The sequence below is a fragment of the Hemiscyllium ocellatum genome, chromosome 6 (genome assembly GCF_020745735.1).
Source record: "Hemiscyllium ocellatum isolate sHemOce1 chromosome 6, sHemOce1.pat.X.cur, whole genome shotgun sequence".
Lineage (NCBI taxonomy): Eukaryota > Metazoa > Chordata > Chondrichthyes > Orectolobiformes > Hemiscylliidae > Hemiscyllium > Hemiscyllium ocellatum.
In genome coordinates, this window is record NC_083406.1 from 15,772,401 (window position 1) to 15,789,651 (window position 17,251).

The window sequence follows — 17,251 nt, forward strand, 5'->3', positions numbered from 1 at the left end:
TTATGGGAGCTTCCTGTACACAAATTATCAGGAACTTCAACCTAATTTATACCGATCTTCATCCTAGGAATATATTGGAAGTCCCAAACTATTCATCATTCTTTTCCAAAGATTGTAGATATGTTTGTGGCTGTTTAATAATAATTAAATGTGGAGACAGTGAAAGACACTGAGAGAGAAGAGAGTTTTTTTCCACCTGTGAGTTAATGTAGTTTATTTTGAATAGCTGAAGCTCTTGACGATAATTATTTTCACAGCAGACCAGTCAATGCAGTTCTTCAGCTGTGATTGCTGGGTTGTGTTAAGGGACTGAGATTTACAAATGTTCATGCATCTGCTGCCCTCTAGAGTAAATCCCAGGATATAAACAGTACAGAGGAAACAAAAGGAACTGGGCAAATATTTATCCCTAATCCAATTAAAGATTATCGCTTAATTATCTCATTACTGTTTCTGGGAGGTGGCTGTGTGTAAACTGGCTAAGATTTGGAGATGCCGGTGTTGGACTTGGGTGGACAAAGTTAAAAATCATCCAACACCAGGTTATAGTCCTACAGGTTTATTTGGGTTCTTTCAAAGTGCTGCTCCTTCATCAGGTAGTCGTGAAGCAGGAGCATAAGAAACACAATTTATAGCAAATGATTACAGTGATACAATAATACATTGTACAAACCTAGATTAAGTCTTAATAATCTAGGTTTGTTCAATGTATTATTGCATCACTAATCTTTTGCTATAAATTCTGTGTCTTATGGTCCTGCTTCACGACCACCTGATAAAGGAGCAGCGCTTTGAAAGCTAGTGCTTCCAAATAAACCTGTTATAGAGTCATAGACTCATAGAGATGTACAGCATGGAAACAGACCCTTCGGTCCAACCCGTCCATGCCGACCAGATATCCCAACCCAATCTAGTCCCACCTGCCAGCACCTGGCCCATATCCCTCCAAACCCTTCCTATTCATATACCAATCCAAATGCCTCATAAATGTTGCAATTATACCAGCCTCCACCACATCCACTGGCAGCTCATTCCATACATGTACCACCCTCTACATGAAAAAGTTGCCCTTTAGGTCTCTTTTATATCTTTCCCCTCTCACCTTAAACCTATGCCCTCTAGTTCTGGATTCCCCGACCCCAGGGAAAAGACTTTGTCTATTTATCCTATCCATGCCCCTCATAATTTTGTAAACCTCTATAAGGTCACCCCTCAGCCTCTGACGCTCCAGGGAAAACAGCCCCAGCCTGTTCAGCCTCTCCCTCTAGCTCAGATCCTCCAACCCTGGCAACATCCTTGTAAATCTTTTCTGAACCCTTTCAAGTTTCACAACATCTTTCCGATAGGAAGGAGGCCAGAATTGCATGCAATGTTCCAACAATGGCCTAACCAATGTCCTGTACAGCCGCAACATGACTTCCCAACCCCTGTACTCAATACTCTGACCAACAAAGGAAAGCATACCAAACGCCTTCTTCATTATCCTATCCACCTGCGACTCCGCTTTCAAGGAGCTATGAACCTGAACTCCAAGGTCTCTTTGTTCAGCAACACGGCCTAGGACCTTTAAACCTATTCAATTGGGTAATAAGGTCTTTTGCTTTCCAATTGGTGTAAGAAGGCAGTGTCTCACAAGGATAGATGCGTTGGCCAACTAATATGTGGAAACAGGTCATGTAATAAAACCTCCAGGAACACATTTACTCGTTTCTCTGAGAAGACAGGTTCTCATTTTAAGTCCAAGAATGAGGCTGCAAGTCTCCTGGTTATTCAGTTTAGACGGAAGATTGCTGAATCTGGAGAAACCTGACAGTTAAAGCCAGGCAAGGCTTGTAACCTCACCCCTCCATTGAGGCCCCTGACATCACCTATGTCCCCCTCATTTTTGTGATCCAGGTAGTAATTGGTTGCTTAAAGTACAGAAATTAAACTCTGATTAATTAGACAAGATGCATATTTCACTTTGCATATATCAGAGCTAGCATGTGAGAAACAGACTTGTACAAAGTTTTTACACAAGATGAGAAGAAGCTACTGGTTTGACATAAAATGACTTATGGAGACAGCCAGTCCCAGCTGTATACTCTAGCTCCTCCCTGACCAATCAGAATCTACCTTGCCGGCCCTGTGAATTAGAGTTTGACAGTTAACTGTTCTTGCTGCATCTCCACACCATTGACGGTCCAACCAATCAGCACCCTCTTCTCACACTGTACAAAATGGTGTCCCTTTGGTCAACTTCATACCTCATGTCCTGGCTCTGATGAGTTTAGAATGCAGAGCTTCAAATTCTTGTCTCCTTTCAGAACCAATTGAGTCCCTGTGGTCCCCTCTCCTCCTGGCCCATTCGGACACCAAGTTAAAATCAAGCCCCATGTGACTGTAGAGTACGCAGGGTGACTGGGACGGGGGACGTTGAATTGGGGACCATTCTGGCAAAGAAAGAAACCAGCAGGCCCTTCAGGTCTGTGCGTCCTGAACATTGTCGAATGCTACCTGGTCCCCATTCGCTGTCCATAATCACTCACATATTTGTCACTTTCTAAACATTGTTTGAATTTCTCTTTCAAATGTTGTTTTAAAATTGTCCTGTCTCCTACTGTCTCTCTCTCTCTCCCCTTTTCAGACCCTCTTGTTCAGAATAGGCCCCTGTGACTGAGCTTTTGATCTTATGTCCTAATATGTCCGTGTGTGGTTCACTATTAAACTTTATATTGCTTTGTGAAGTATCTTGGGGTATGCTATTATGTCAAATACTCATTATTTTATGCATGTTCATGCAGTTGGAGCAGGCCTTTAGACTTCCCTTGGTTATGGGTAGAGATTTCCTAGCTTTCTTTTTCATAGAATGACAGTGAATGTCACAAAATCTAAAGCCATAATCTTCAATCTTTAACAGATGATCATAACCCCACCACAGCAAATGGTGGAACTTGAATTCGATAAAATTCTGGAATGAAGAGTCTAATAATGACCATGAAAACGTTGTTGATTGTCAGGAAAAACCCATCTGGTTGCATAATATCTGAGAAAGGGTCACCTGACCCTGACACATTAATTCTGATTTTTCTTCACAGCTGCTATCAGACCTGCTGAGCTTTTTTAGCAACTTCTGTTTTTGTTCTTGATCTACAGCCTCTGCAGTTCTTTCTGTTTTTATTTGGTTCACTAATACTCTTTAGGGAAAGAAACTGCCATCCTTATCTGGTCTGGCCTATGGTGACTCCAGACCCATAACCATGTGGTTGACTCATATCTGCCCTCTGGGCAATTAGGAAGGGGTAATAAATGCCGGCCTAGCCAGAGATGTCCTCATTCTACGAATGAATTTTTAAAAAGGCCTGTGTGTACATTGTCTCTGTGAGATGGGTCCCCCGTATTACAGAGAACTGTTAATTCAGCAAATGTTTTTCAATCGAGCTATTCAGGCAAATTATGGTCAACCTCATGAGGAAGGTGGGACTTGAACACGGACATTCTAAGTCTGTGGTGGTGATAATGTGCACCATAATAGCAGCTTTTCTCAAGCCTCTCCTGTTTTTCCTTTTTGAGCTTCATGTTTGAGTAACAGAAGATTAATTGTTGGGAAAATTGAGGTTCAATGGGATGGAGTTTGGTTTGAATTGAACGAGGAACAAAGATGTTTATGCTATTGATTCACATCTTCTAAGGGCTTGCTTTGCAGGGGCTTGTGTTGTAATTTTCCTCTTTGTAAGACAATGTTATCTTTGATTCATTCTTAAGTTTTTTTTTAATGACCCAGTGCTACTCTCATATATATTTGCCAAAATGAGAACAGTAGAGATATTAACAGAAAATTCTGGAAAAAATATTTGTGGTTTTTAAATGTTTAGTTCTATTCCTGTGTGATTCAGCTGAGAGAGCGTGAGAAGGACACAGTGAGATACTTCATCTAAAAGCTTTCTGGGAGAATCATTCTGGTCATTAATTCGCAGTGTTTTTAATATATGTTCACTCATGGGCATCACTGGCTGTGCCCGTATTTATTGCCTGTCCCATGTTGACTTTGAGAAAGTGGTGGTGAGCTGCCTTCTTGAACCGCTGCAGTCCACGTGTTGGAGATCCACAGTGATGTTAGGGAGGGAGTTCCAGGATTTTGACCAAGCGACATTGAAGGAACAGTGATATATTTCCAAGTCAAGATGGTGAGCAGTTAGGAGGGGAGCAGGTGGTGTTCCCATGAATCTGCTGCCCTTGTCCTTCTAGTTTCAAGTGGTTATGGGTTTGGAAGGCGCTATTCAAGGAAACCAGGTGAGTTATTGCAGTGCGTTAACCTCAATGCCAAGGCTTTGCATAAAGGTCAGGATGATAAGATGGCTCTCTAAGGATTGGGTGCCAGTGACCATGATTAGTAAAATTTGGATGGAATGAATGTTATGATTTGACAATTTGTTGTTATCACTCCAGGGAACTTGTGACCCAAAGATGGCATTTGAGAATCTGAATCAAGGTGTTTTTTTTCCAAAAAGAGCCCTGGAAATCACAAGTGCGCAAACAGACCCAGCAAACCAGTTTACCCTGGATAACCATCATTAGTGAACAAAGGAGGCGACATGGTAGAAGTTTATAAAATAATGAGAGGTATAGACAGAGTTAATGGTAGTTGTCTTTTCCTTAGGATGGGGGATTTCAAGACTGGGGGGTTCATTTTTCAGGTTTGAGGAGAGAGATTTAAAGAAATCATGAGCAAAAATTTTTTTACGCAGAAGGTGGTAATCCATGCCTGTGGAATGAGCTTCCTGAGGAAGTGGGAGGTGTGGGCACAAGTACAATGTTTAAAAGACGTTTGGTTAAGTACGTGAATAGGGTATGGGCCAGGAGCAGGCAGGTGAGACTGGTTGGACCAAAGGGTCTGCGTCCATGCTGTGTGACTCTATGAATGCACTCAGTTCCAGAAATCCAGTTTATCCTGGAAAATCATCTGCAGTGAACAGAGAATAAATCTTGTCGACATAGACAATTCCCACGGTGCAGTTTAAACTGATTAAATTTACCCCGATTTTGGGATTTCAAGGAGAGTATGCACCAAGTTAGAGGAGGATATTAGATCCTATCTGACATAGCCTTCAGTCACGGATCCCTCCTGCACCCCCACCCTTACTGGTCTGCCTTCTTTGTGACTCCAGTCACACACTGAGTTGCCTGATTCGCTCATCAACAGAATGAAAACAGATTTAAGGAAATTATTAATGAATGGTCAACTTTTCTATTCGGAGCTGGTAAGTACCTGCTGGAAGGCTGCTCTGTGCACGCAGACTGCTCCTGGCTGGATTCAGGAAGTCAAATAGTGACCTCCAAGACTGACAGTGTGGGTTAGGGGGTGCCCTGGAAACACTGATCCAAGGGGGAAGTCAATGGGGCAGCAAAGTAAAATCCAACAGGAATGCAGGCGAGTCTCCTCATGTTGTAACTTTTCTGTCTCCAACAGGCATGTCATGGCTGTACATCGACTTCCAAGTGCGATTGCAGTGGTGTGAAAGGAGAAAAGGTCAGTACGATAACCTACTCACCTGCAAACAAACTGCTGCTTCAACAGGATAACAATAAATTGCTACGCCTGCCAGCAACCCCATCAGCAACTTCCCCCAGTGTGGAGCTCTCCCACAGATGCTGAGAGTGAAGTTCAAAATCACTGTAACCCTGCAGTGGGGTTGATTCTCCAATCCCAGATCCCAGAGGTTCTGAACTGAGCCTGGCACATGTTGGCAACCCTGTCCAGGCTCCATGGTTTTCCTGGGCCTGGCTGCAGTCTTGGAGCACAGACACTGGAGCAGGGATCCACTGGAGAGCTGACTGAGAGAACGTCCATCACAAGCCCTGCCTGTCACATAGCCTCCTGTCACACTCCTATCTGTGTGTCTCGCACACCAGACACCAGCTGTGGGTCACACCTCACCTGACACACACTGTCCTGGCTCTCATGTTCCAATCTGTCACACCTCACCTGTCACATTCTTCGTTGTCACACTCTTGCTGGTCAAATGTCTACCTGTCAGTCACAATTACTCCTGCCAATGGTGGGGGGAGGGGGAGGGTCACATTCCCACCTGAGCATTCAGCTTTGAGGGGTCTCAGTCTATGTCCTTTAATTCCATGTGGGCATCACAATCCAACACAGAAGGGAGGTAGAGGTGTTGACCTTAACTTGTCACCCTTATATCTGTCAAAGCCCATCCTAAGGGTCACACTCCACCTGCATCGCAGAAGAGCTGGTATTTGGAGTGAAAGGTGAACCACATCAACATTGGTAATGGCCTTACCCCAAACTCCAACCTACTGCCCCATCTCCCACTGTCCCATCTCCCTAACTGCCCCATCTCTCTGACTGCCCCATCCCCTGAACTGCCCCATCCCCTGAACTGCCCCATCTCCTTGACTGTCCCATCCTCCTCTCCTCCATCTTCCACTTCTCCTTCTCCGACTACCCCCCTTCAACTCACCCATTCTCCTTTCCTATAACTCCTACTTCACAATCTCCCACTTCCCCATCTCCCACTCCCTCACTTCCCTCTCCTCCATCTTCCATTTCCCCAACTCTTACTCCCCCATGTCCTGCTTCCCCATTTTCCTCTCCTCCATCTCTCACTTCCTCGTCTCTCACTCACCAGTGCCCACTCCCCCATCTCCCAGTTCCCCATTCCTCTCTTCTCCATCTCCCACTTTGCAATCTTCCATCCGCCCATTTTCCACACTCCCGTTCCCCTCTCTTCCATCTCCTGCTCCCCCATTTCCCTCTCCTCTACCTCTCACTTCCCCATCTCCCACTTCCCTATCTCCTGCTATCTCATCTCCCACTTCCCCAATCCTCTCTCCTCCATCTCCCACTTCCCCATCTCTGACTTACCCATCTCCTGCTCCCCCATTCTCCTCTCCTCCATCTCTCATTCCTCCATCTCCCACCTCCCCATCTCCCATTGCCCCATCTCCTGCTCCCCCATTCCTCTCTCCTCCATCTCCCACTTCACAGTCTTCCACCCACTCATTTTCTAATCTCCCATTCCCCTCTCTTCCATATCCTGCTCCCCCATTTCCCTCTCCTCTACCTCTCACTTACCCATCTCTCACTCCCCCATCTCCTGCTACCCCATCTCCCACTTTCCCATTCCTGTCTCCTCCATCTCCCTCTTCCCCATCTCCTGTTTCCACATCTCCTGCTCCCCATTCCCCTCTCCTCCATCTCCCACTTACCCTCTCCTCCATCTCCCATTTCCCCATCTCCCATTTCCCCCACTCACCTACCCCCTGCTGCTCCATACCCTACATTGCATTCCACACTCTCTGGAATTTCAGAAGCCTCACCCTTTCCCAGGGTCTGAGGAGGAGGTGGAGCAGAAGGTTTAATTTCCCATGGTTGCTGTGTTTGTGTGAGGTAATGGATTGAGCTGGGCTCAGTAAGATACTGACCTCACTGCATTGACCCTTAGAGCAGCCCATGGTTCCTGCAGCCTTTCAACACTAAATGTGACAAAAGAAACTGGGAGTACTATAGGGAGCAGTGGTGTGGTTACTGCACCTATACAGTATAAGGTGAACATCACAATGAAACAGCTCGCCCTCTAACGCTACAAGCTGACAGTGGATTGTGGGAAGTGAAATGCTCCTTTCTTGGTAATATGTTTTGATGTAGGCAAGATCTGGAGCAGTGTATGCAAATGTGGAAATGGAGAATTTTTAAAATGTTTAACCAGCAGCGGTCAGCCTGAGCTGACTCCAAACATCTGGAAATGCTTTTCTTGTTGCGAAATCAACTTGTCCAACATCCGCTGAGCATTTGTAACATTCCCCTGCAAACAAACTCACTGGATTCAGTGATGGAGCTAATGTCAAACTGATCAACAGACTGGCGGTAACGTCCCTTTGGCATTGTCAATTCTCACAATATTGCCAACATTTGATGCCATAATGGGCTCTCTCTCTCTCTCTCTCTCTCTCTCTCTCTCCCAGTATGAACATTCAAGTAGAGAATACTCCGCTTAAGAGAAAAGTTAGCAGACACTTCATAACACTTCATAGGAATCACTTCATAACAACCTCCCTGTCAAAATATTTCCTGTTGGAATACAATGAGGAAACTGTCATTTCAGTCATAAGATATATGATTGATGGGATGATTGATAGCTGTCTTCTTGAATGGTGTCATACAGCCATAGAGATGTACAGCATGGAAGCAGACCCTTCAGTCCAACTCATCCATGCTGACCAGATATCCTAAATTCATCTAGCCCCATTTGCCAGCATTTAGCCCATATCTCTCTGAACTTTTCCTATTCATATACCCATCCAGATGCCTTTTAAATGCTGTAATTGTACCAGCCTCCATCACTTCCTCTGGCAGCTCATTCCATTCACGCTCCACCCTCTGCGTGAAAAAGTTACCCCTTAGTTACCCCTTTTATATCTGTCCCCTCCGCCTTAAATATATGCCCTCTAGTTCTGGACTCGCCCACCCTGGGGAAGAAAAAGCCCCTTGGCAATTCACTCTATTCTTGCCCTGATTATTTTATAAACCTCTTTAAGATCACCCCTCAGCTTTTGACACACCAGGGATGATAGTCCCAGTCTATTTAGCCTCTCTCTACAGCTCAAACCCTCCGACCATAGCAACATCCTTATGGATCTTTTCTGAACCCTTTCAAGTTGCACAACATCCTTCTTATAGAGGGAGACCAGAATTTAATATAGTATTCCAAAAATGGCCTAACCAATGTCCTGTACAGCCGCAACATGACCTTCAAACCCCTGTATACAATGCTCTGAGCAATACCAAGCACCTTCTTCACTATCCTATCTACCTGCGACTCCACTTTCAAAGAACTATGAATAGTGAGGAAATTTTTGACTTTTTTACACAAATGCTTTGAAACCTTTCCCTTTAATGCGATGGAGCTGTAGTTTGTGATTTGCAGTTGCCCATGGAGAAGTTATTTTAATGGAAACCTGATAGGACTCCCCACTTCTATCATATCACATCACACAATCACCTAATGAAGGAGCGTCGCTCCGAAAGCTAGTGTGCTTCCAATTAGACCTGTTGGACCATAACCTGGTGTTGTGTGATTTTTAACTTTGTACACTCCAGTCCAACACCGGCATCTCCAAAGCACATCTTTTATCCAATGGTTCATCTGGCATTAGTGAACATCCAGGGGGAATGGATTATAGTAAAGTGTTAGGCTGGAGCTCACCTCTGTCAACCTGTCAGCCTGAAACCAGGCACAGTGATGGGAATGACTCCACATTCTTTCCAAAATGTGGCTGGTGTGGATCAGAAGTATTTGTAGGTGAGTATTCAACTGTCTGGCTGTATTGTGAATGCACCTTCCAAGTCGGCACAATACCAATTGTACTATAAGATATGATAATGGATTGTTTCTTTCATTTTTAAAATTTTGATTCTACTGTAAATATAACCCTCAGCATTGCTCTGCTTCTCATACCATTCTTATGGTTTATTTGTTTTCCTGGGAATCAGTAATCAATGTGAGATTACTGAACAGAACATAATTGGACCTGAAATAATTCAGTTCACACTATACAGCAAATAATTCTGTCCTTTTCTTTCATAATGCCAGTTTAAATTCCTATGTCGACGTCCAGTCATCAGAAATGTCATCATTCCTGACACTGCAGTCAGGAAGCTATGTAAACATGTCACGTTATGCTTCAGCACCTCTATTGGAGAGGGCATGTCATTACACCGAAATATGACCCAACCTGGAACAAATCGGTAAAATTTGCTCATGAGCAAAAACAGAAATTGCTGGAAAAGCTCAGCAGCTTTGGCAGCAGCTGTGCAGAGAAATCGAAGTTAACATTTCGGGTCTGGTGACCTTTCCTCAGTCTCCACAGGCACTGCCAAATCCGCTGAGCAATTTCTGTTTTTGTTTCTGATTGGTTTTCATGTGGTGAAATTTACACTCCGATTTCTGTGTTTTGTTGCTTCTCTATGAGCCCATGGATGGTAATTATTGATTAATATCTAAGCCTATTCTTTGTTTTCCAGGGAACAATAGGCTTACCTGGCTTTGCGGGACCCATAGGAATGCCAGGATTCCCAGGAGTTGAAGGTCCTGCTGGCCCTTTGGGACCAAAGGTGATTGTTTTTGGATTATCCGGAAGTTTATTTTGAAACACTGTAAATCTGGATTTATAATAAAACACCGTTTTTATATTTCAGGGGGATCCTGGAGAGCCAGGTCTATCAGGAAAGAAAGGAATCCGGGTATGTATTGCTGACTACCAGTGTTGGGTCATCACAATGACTCCAGGCTCCATTATCTACTTCAAGTGGAATAGAACTAGCTAGATAGTAGAGCTTCATTGTTTATCAAGATTGACTCTATCTTTTGCCAGAGACTTTGATTCCATGTGGGGAAGGAAGACAATAACTTACACACCGAAATCTACGAATGCTAACAATAATGGCAAAGATTGATGGTGGTGAATCTACTCAGACCCCCTCAGATGGTTGCAATGGCCGTGACCACACCATCTGTATGACAGAAAAGGCAAAGTGCTTTGGGTGAAGATAATGAGTCAGATCAGGGAGAAATTATTGAGCAACATTGTGTACAAAGGAACAAACAGTAAAGAAGGCTCACATGTACACAAAGGTACATACACAAAAGCCACAAATGCATGAATAAATGCCCACTCCCACACATATAGATATACACACACTGCATGGACAAGTTCAAGCAGCCACAAACACATGCAAACATAAACACATCATCACAGTGTTCCATCTGTGTCCACTTCACCATAGCCTTGATAACGTGGACAGTTGGATTTGTTCCCTCCCAATTTGGCCTTGGAATGTGAGGGGTGAATTCAAATCATTTTATAGTTGTCTTTCTGATTACTGACCATCCTGTTACGGGAGACTGTTTCTCCCAATTTACTCCAGTAAAACCTATCGGAATCTTGAACATATCTATTTGACCGTACTTACCCTTCTCTGCCCTTAGGAGGACAATGGTAGCTTCTCCAATGTCCCCATGTCACTGAAGTCTCTCATCCCTGGCACCATTCTGGTAAAACTCCCCTGCATCACTCCAACCCCTTGATATCCTTCTTCAAATGTGGGATCCAGAATGGGAGACTGTATCGGTGATTTACAAATTGCATCAGATTTCTCCAAAACCATTTACCAATCTCACAACAACTTACAACAGAACGTTAAGGAAACCACCCAAAGTGACTAACCACTTTTGTTGAACAATGAAAGAGGGGACTTTGGTGAGGTTTGAGTTAGATTATGAATGAAAAATAATTGGAAATTGTTCTTGTTTAAAATACATTCTTAATCAGTTATGTTATGCTCATGTTAATGACACAGGGTCCAGCTGGTTCACCAGGGTTTCCAGGGACTCCAGGATTGCCTGTAAGTATAATATCCAGCATGACTCACTTCAAATTGCATTTAAAACACTGACCTGATTGAAATGGAAGGCAGCTTTCTGACAAATCCTCTCGCCCATAGGGTTTACCAGGACAAGATGGACCACCAGGAGCAGCAGGAATCCCAGGATGTAACGGCACAAAGGTAATCCTCAATATCAGGCTCAGTTGAATCAGCATTTGATGCAGTTTTATGGAATGTTCAGGAACACAACTGAACGAATCAATGCAGCCAACCTCAGCAAGTCATTTTCTCTCCTTGCTGACTACCTGCATCTCTTTTTAAAATTCTTTCATGAGACATGTGCATCACCGGGCAGGATGATGTTGGTTACCTATCCTTGATCACTCTGAGCAGATAATGCTGAGCTACCTTCTGGAATTACTGTGATCTCTTTGCTGTAGGCACACCCACAATGCTGTTCCAGGTTTTAATCCCAATCCCTATCAGAAATGCAGTTCTACAGGTTAGCCACGCCTGGCAGGGTAGGCTACACACACACACACACTGATCCATTCAGTGTAACCCCATGCTGCCCCAGATATCCAAGGTCATCACAGACCTGTTATTGCCCAGTCTCATGTGGATGTAGCCCACTTGTTCCTCTAAGAAGTTTGACGCAGAACGCACAGGAGTGGCATAACCATTTAGTGTGAGGGAGTCTATTGGTTATCGGAATTAACCAGAGAGATCGCTCCACCAACTAAGAACAACTATCACCCACAGAATTGAGGAAGAGCTATCACTGTGAGTCAGTGGTGGGAAGAGTGACACTTTAAGAAGATGGACAAGATGCTGATCAAACAGATAGCTTTGTCAGGTTCTTAAGTGTTGTTGGAACTGTACGCATCCAGGCAAATGGACAGTTTTCCATCACGACCCTGGCTTGTGACTTGTAAATGGTGAACCCATTTTGGGGATTTGGGAGGACAGTTTATCTTCTAAACCCTACTCACCTAATCACTGCCCACTCCTTTATGAGCACACCCAGTCTAATCCCACTCTCCTCCTCACTCCCCACACTATATAATATGCCATCCTGTCTGATTCCGCTCTACCCCGCACCCTCTGCATTCAGTAACATATCAAATCCCACTACCCACATTCTTTAATATGCCACTGTATAATCCCACCCTCCTCCTCACTCCCTGCACCCGTAATTATAGATCCAGTCTAATTTCACTCTCACCTTCATCACTAATCCCACTCTCCCACTCACTCTGCACTCCCCCATTCTATAATATGCCATCCTCCCTCATAGTCTCCAATCCTTTAATGACCCATCCTGTTTAATCCTACTCGCGTCAGCACTCCCCACACCCTTTATTATCCTGATGTTTAAATCCACTGTCCCTCTCGCTGTCATTTAACATGCCAACATCTAATCCAACATCCCCCTCACTCCTTGCACCTTTTATTATAAAACATCTAATCCCACCCACTCAATGATTTACCAAAATCTTTAATTACTCACCCGCCTTAATCACACTTTCCCCCAATTCCCCCGACCTGTAATATCCCACCCAACCATAGTCATAGTTACAGAATTGTAGAGTCATACAGCACGCAAACAGATCCTTTGGTCCAATCAGTCCATGCTGACCATATTCCCAATCTAAACTAGTCCCACCTGCCTGCACTTGGTCCATATCCCTCCAAATATTTCTTATTCATCTATTTATCGAAATGTTTTTTAAACATTGTAACTGTATCCGCATCCACCACGTCCTCTGAGGGTTCATTCCATGCATGAAGCACTCTCTGAGTAAAAGATTTGCCCCTCGTGTCTTTTTAAAAATCTTCCTCCCCTCATCTTAAAATATGTCCCCTAGTCTTGAGATCCTCTGCCCGAGGGAAAAATCACCTGCGTTCACCTTATCTCTACCCCTCTTGATTTTATAAACCTCTAGAAGGTCACTGCTCAACCTCCTACCCTCTGACCCCACTTTCCTGTTCAAACAACTAACATAACTTCCTGGGAAAGACTTTTCAGTCTCTGATTGGTTGATGCATGCCAGTGAGAATAGACACTCATAGGAGTTAAGGTGAAGACTGATTTGTTCTGTTTATATACAGGGTGATCGTGGGCCATTGGGACCCCCAGGATTACCAGGTCTCCAAGGATCTCCGGTACGTATCTGACTATTTGATTGACTTTGTCATGTTAGATTTTTGAGGGGGGACGGCAAATGTTTCGATGTTATTTTTACGCTGTTGTTGTGTTTTTCAGGGTACACCAGGTATTCCAGGTGCAAAGGTAAATAACAAATCCACCTTTCAATCTTTGTTAAAGGTTCGAGAAAATGGGAAGGAGCAGTCAGGAATAGTTTGTGTTGTCACTGAGTCCTGATTCTCTCATCTGTGTTCTCATCAACTGCGGGGAACAAAATTAGCAGAGTCATATTGAAACAATTCAGCCCTTTAATCCTGCACCACCATTCGACAAGGCCTTTGCCTGTCTCACCAATAGTCACACCCTCTTGTCCCTAACCACTGAACATATCAGGAGAATCTGTCAGAATTGTGATCACCTCCTGGAACAAAGTAACTTCCTCTCCCCAGACCACCCGCCTCACAGCAGTATATGCAAGTCAGCATCAATCTCAACATCTCCGAGTCTAAGCTTCTCATCTTGTAGACTCTTTGTACAGACATGGCTCTGTTGCACCATTTAGCGTCCAGGAGTTCCCACATTCTGCAGTTACAACACATCACCTGCCCTGTAATAAGACATAGGACCATAAGACATATGAGTGGAAGTAAGGCCATTCAGTCCATAATAATCTTTATTATGTATTGATTAATTAATTAATTTTCTTTATTAATTTATAATGAATAAACCTAATTAATCCTAATATGCTTTACTACTGCTGGTAAACCTGACCAGAACTAATGAAGCCTTACAATTCAATAGGATTTGAAAGATAGCTAAGCAAAATATTCACCACCCTGAATCATTGACCTGCTTTCCTACGTATTGTGGTGTGATTATTTTCAGAATATTACCAGTCTACAGACTGGAGACCTCTTGCTCATTTAAACTTGTCTGCAACTCTCCACTCTTTTCAAGGCAAAGTTAAGGAGGCTACTTAGGCGAATAGCATCTCCTTCCTCAAAACTCCCTCGCTCACTAAATTTCCAACCTTACACTTGATATGTACTCACTAGTGCATTGCTCAACTCATTCTTGCTTTCACACAGCCCTGCTAAGTTCAGGTTTCCTAGACATGTGAAAATCTAGCCTACTTATACGTGACAGAAGGTGTGCTTCAACTTCTTGCAATATAACCCTGCAGCTGTCATCATTCGGGGGAAGTCATACAGTCTTATAGCACCAAAGGAGGCCATTTGTCCCCTCATACTGTGTTAGCTCTTTGAAAGAACTATCCAATTACATCTATTCCACCTTTCTCTCTGTAATTTTTTTCTACTTGAAGTATTGTTCCAATTTTCTTTTGAAAATTATTATTGAATGTGCTTACAGCATTTTTTCAGGCGTATGTTTCAGATCATTTGCTGCAAATAAAACCATGTTCTTCTTTTACTCTCTGATTCTCTTGATAAATCTCTGTCCTTCTGGTTATCAACCACTCTGCCACTGTCAGCAATCTCTCCTTATCTACCCTACCAAGCCTCTCCTGATGTCCCTCTGCTCTAAGGGAAGGTGATGGTCTAGTGGTATTATCACTGAGCTATTAATCCAGAGACCCAGGTAATGTCCTGAGGACCCAGGTTCACATCCTACTATGGCACATGGTTGAATTTGAATTCAATAAGAATATGGAATTAAGAGCTTCCTGCTTGGTATTAATCCTTGGGAGGTAGGAAGAAAACCCATCTAGTTCACTAATGCACTTTAGGGAAGGAAACTTCCATCCTTACCCGTTCTGGCCTATGTGTGATTCCAGACCTCCAGCAATGTGGTTGAATCTCAACTAATCTCAGGGTAATTAGGGATGGGCAATAAATGCTGGTCTAGCCAGTGATGCCCTCATCGCATGAATGCATTAAAAAAATTCCCACTTCTCTTCACGGAACCAATGTTCCTCATTCCTGGAATCATTCATTTGAGTCTCATCTGCGTCCCCACCAATGCTCTGATATCCTTCAGATTTATGCTTTACGTTTGTGTTGAAGAAAGATGTGAAGATTCATGCCAGTAAATGAATATTTCAATGATTTTGTTTTAAAACAGGGAGACCCAGGAGAAATTATTGGTATTTCAGTTGCAAAGGGGGAGCCAGGGTTCCCTGGACCACCAGGAAAACAGGTGAGATTTGGTCACCATGGTTTCCTTCAGAATATCCATTCTCCATAACATTGTATTCGTCCTAAATCATTTTTTTTCTTTTGGAACACAGGGTGAACCGGGCAGTCCTGGATTGCGAGGGCCTACTGGTCCAGCAGGTTATCCTGGACCTGTAGTAAGTCTGTTTGTTCTCATTTCCTTCTCAAAACAAAAGGCTTTCGGTTAAAATTGTGTTTTTAATTATAAGTGGAACATACTTTAGAATGAAGCAGGCCTGGTACAGTTGAACTTTGTGTAAGAGAGAAAGGGAGAGTCGAGAGAGAAATTGGAGATTGCAAACCCTCAACTCTGATCTGATTCCAGATTCTGAAATGACCTGTTTGATTGGTTCCCTGTGATTGGGCTGATTCCAGATCCTGAAATGACCTGTTTGATTGGTTCCCTGTGATTGGGATGATTCCAGATCCTGAAATGACCTGTTTGATTGGTTCCCGGTGATGGAGCTGATTGGGTGATATGGCACTGCCAATGAGAAGCCCCACCAGGCTGACGCATGGATCAGAAAACCAATTTGTAAAATAAATCCTGCTCCTTGTTATCAGCACAGGATCCAAAATATGACACCTCATGCAACATTCACCTTCAGGCATTAGTTCTCTGTTCCATCTTCCAAAGACAGCTTTCATTTTTTTATTATCCAACTATGTTGCCGACAGGATCTCTGGGGCTCTGTCCATTCAAACAGCTGCACCAGTCTCGATGTGCGACCAATCTATTTCACTTTCACTGAATGTTGTGGGAGTTTTCAATGGGAGATGGAAATGTGTCTGCAAGCAGAGAATGTTGATCTTCGATCAGATGTTTATTTCTCCTTTTGTTCATGAACTGCAGTGCGATTGACCCACATGCAGGTAATGTACAATGCAGAACAGGATGTTGGTAAAGACAGGAAGGGTTCCATATTTCCCACTTCATCTAACTTTTCTTCCTGGTTAAAGGAGAATTAAATCTTCTGCATTCTGTGTCTACTCAAAGCAAAATATTTAAGATAAGGAATAGATCATGTCGGAAATTGTGGCCATAAATCTTTGTTAAAATTGTCAGTGCCCGAGTTGTTATAAATCTGACGAGAAAACATGACAACCATTTTGTTCACAGCAAGATCCCACTGAACAAAAATGCCAGCTTATTTGTAGTTTTAAGCAATGTTGGTTGAGGGTTAAATATTGACCAGAACACCAGTAGTTTGCAGAATTGTTGGGATTTTTATCATCGCTGAACATCCAATGTGTGATATGCAGCAAAATTGCAATGGGCAATGGCTTAATTCATTGCCTAATGTTTTACGTAGTAAACATCATTCCCAGTTATCACTTTGTATTTTGCCAGCAAATGAAAAGCAATAATAGAACATAGAACATAGAAAAATACAGCGCAGTACAGGCCCTTCGGCCCTCGATGTTGCGCCGACCAAAGCCTACCTAACCTACACTAGCCCAATAACCTCCATATGCTTATCCAATGCCCGCTTGAATGACCATAAAGAGGGAGAGTCCGCCACTGCTACTGGCAGGGCATTC

At 43.5% G+C, this 17,251-nt stretch overlaps 1 protein-coding gene across 1 annotated transcript in view; it reads left to right on the top strand.

Moving 5' to 3' along the window:
• Nucleotides 1–17,251, top strand: part of LOC132816368 (collagen alpha-1(IV) chain-like) — a 222,719-nt gene that overhangs the window by 94,563 nt on the left and 110,905 nt on the right. The window contains exons 2-10 of the mRNA XM_060825835.1: nt 5,450–5,509; nt 10,025–10,114; nt 10,199–10,243; nt 11,360–11,404; nt 11,504–11,566; nt 13,499–13,552; nt 13,653–13,679; nt 15,618–15,692; nt 15,784–15,846. Coding sequence (XP_060681818.1) covers nt 5,450–5,509; nt 10,025–10,114; nt 10,199–10,243; nt 11,360–11,404; nt 11,504–11,566; nt 13,499–13,552; nt 13,653–13,679; nt 15,618–15,692; nt 15,784–15,846 — 522 coding nt within the window. The remainder of the gene's footprint in view (nt 1–5,449; nt 5,510–10,024; nt 10,115–10,198; nt 10,244–11,359; nt 11,405–11,503; nt 11,567–13,498; nt 13,553–13,652; nt 13,680–15,617; nt 15,693–15,783; nt 15,847–17,251) is intronic.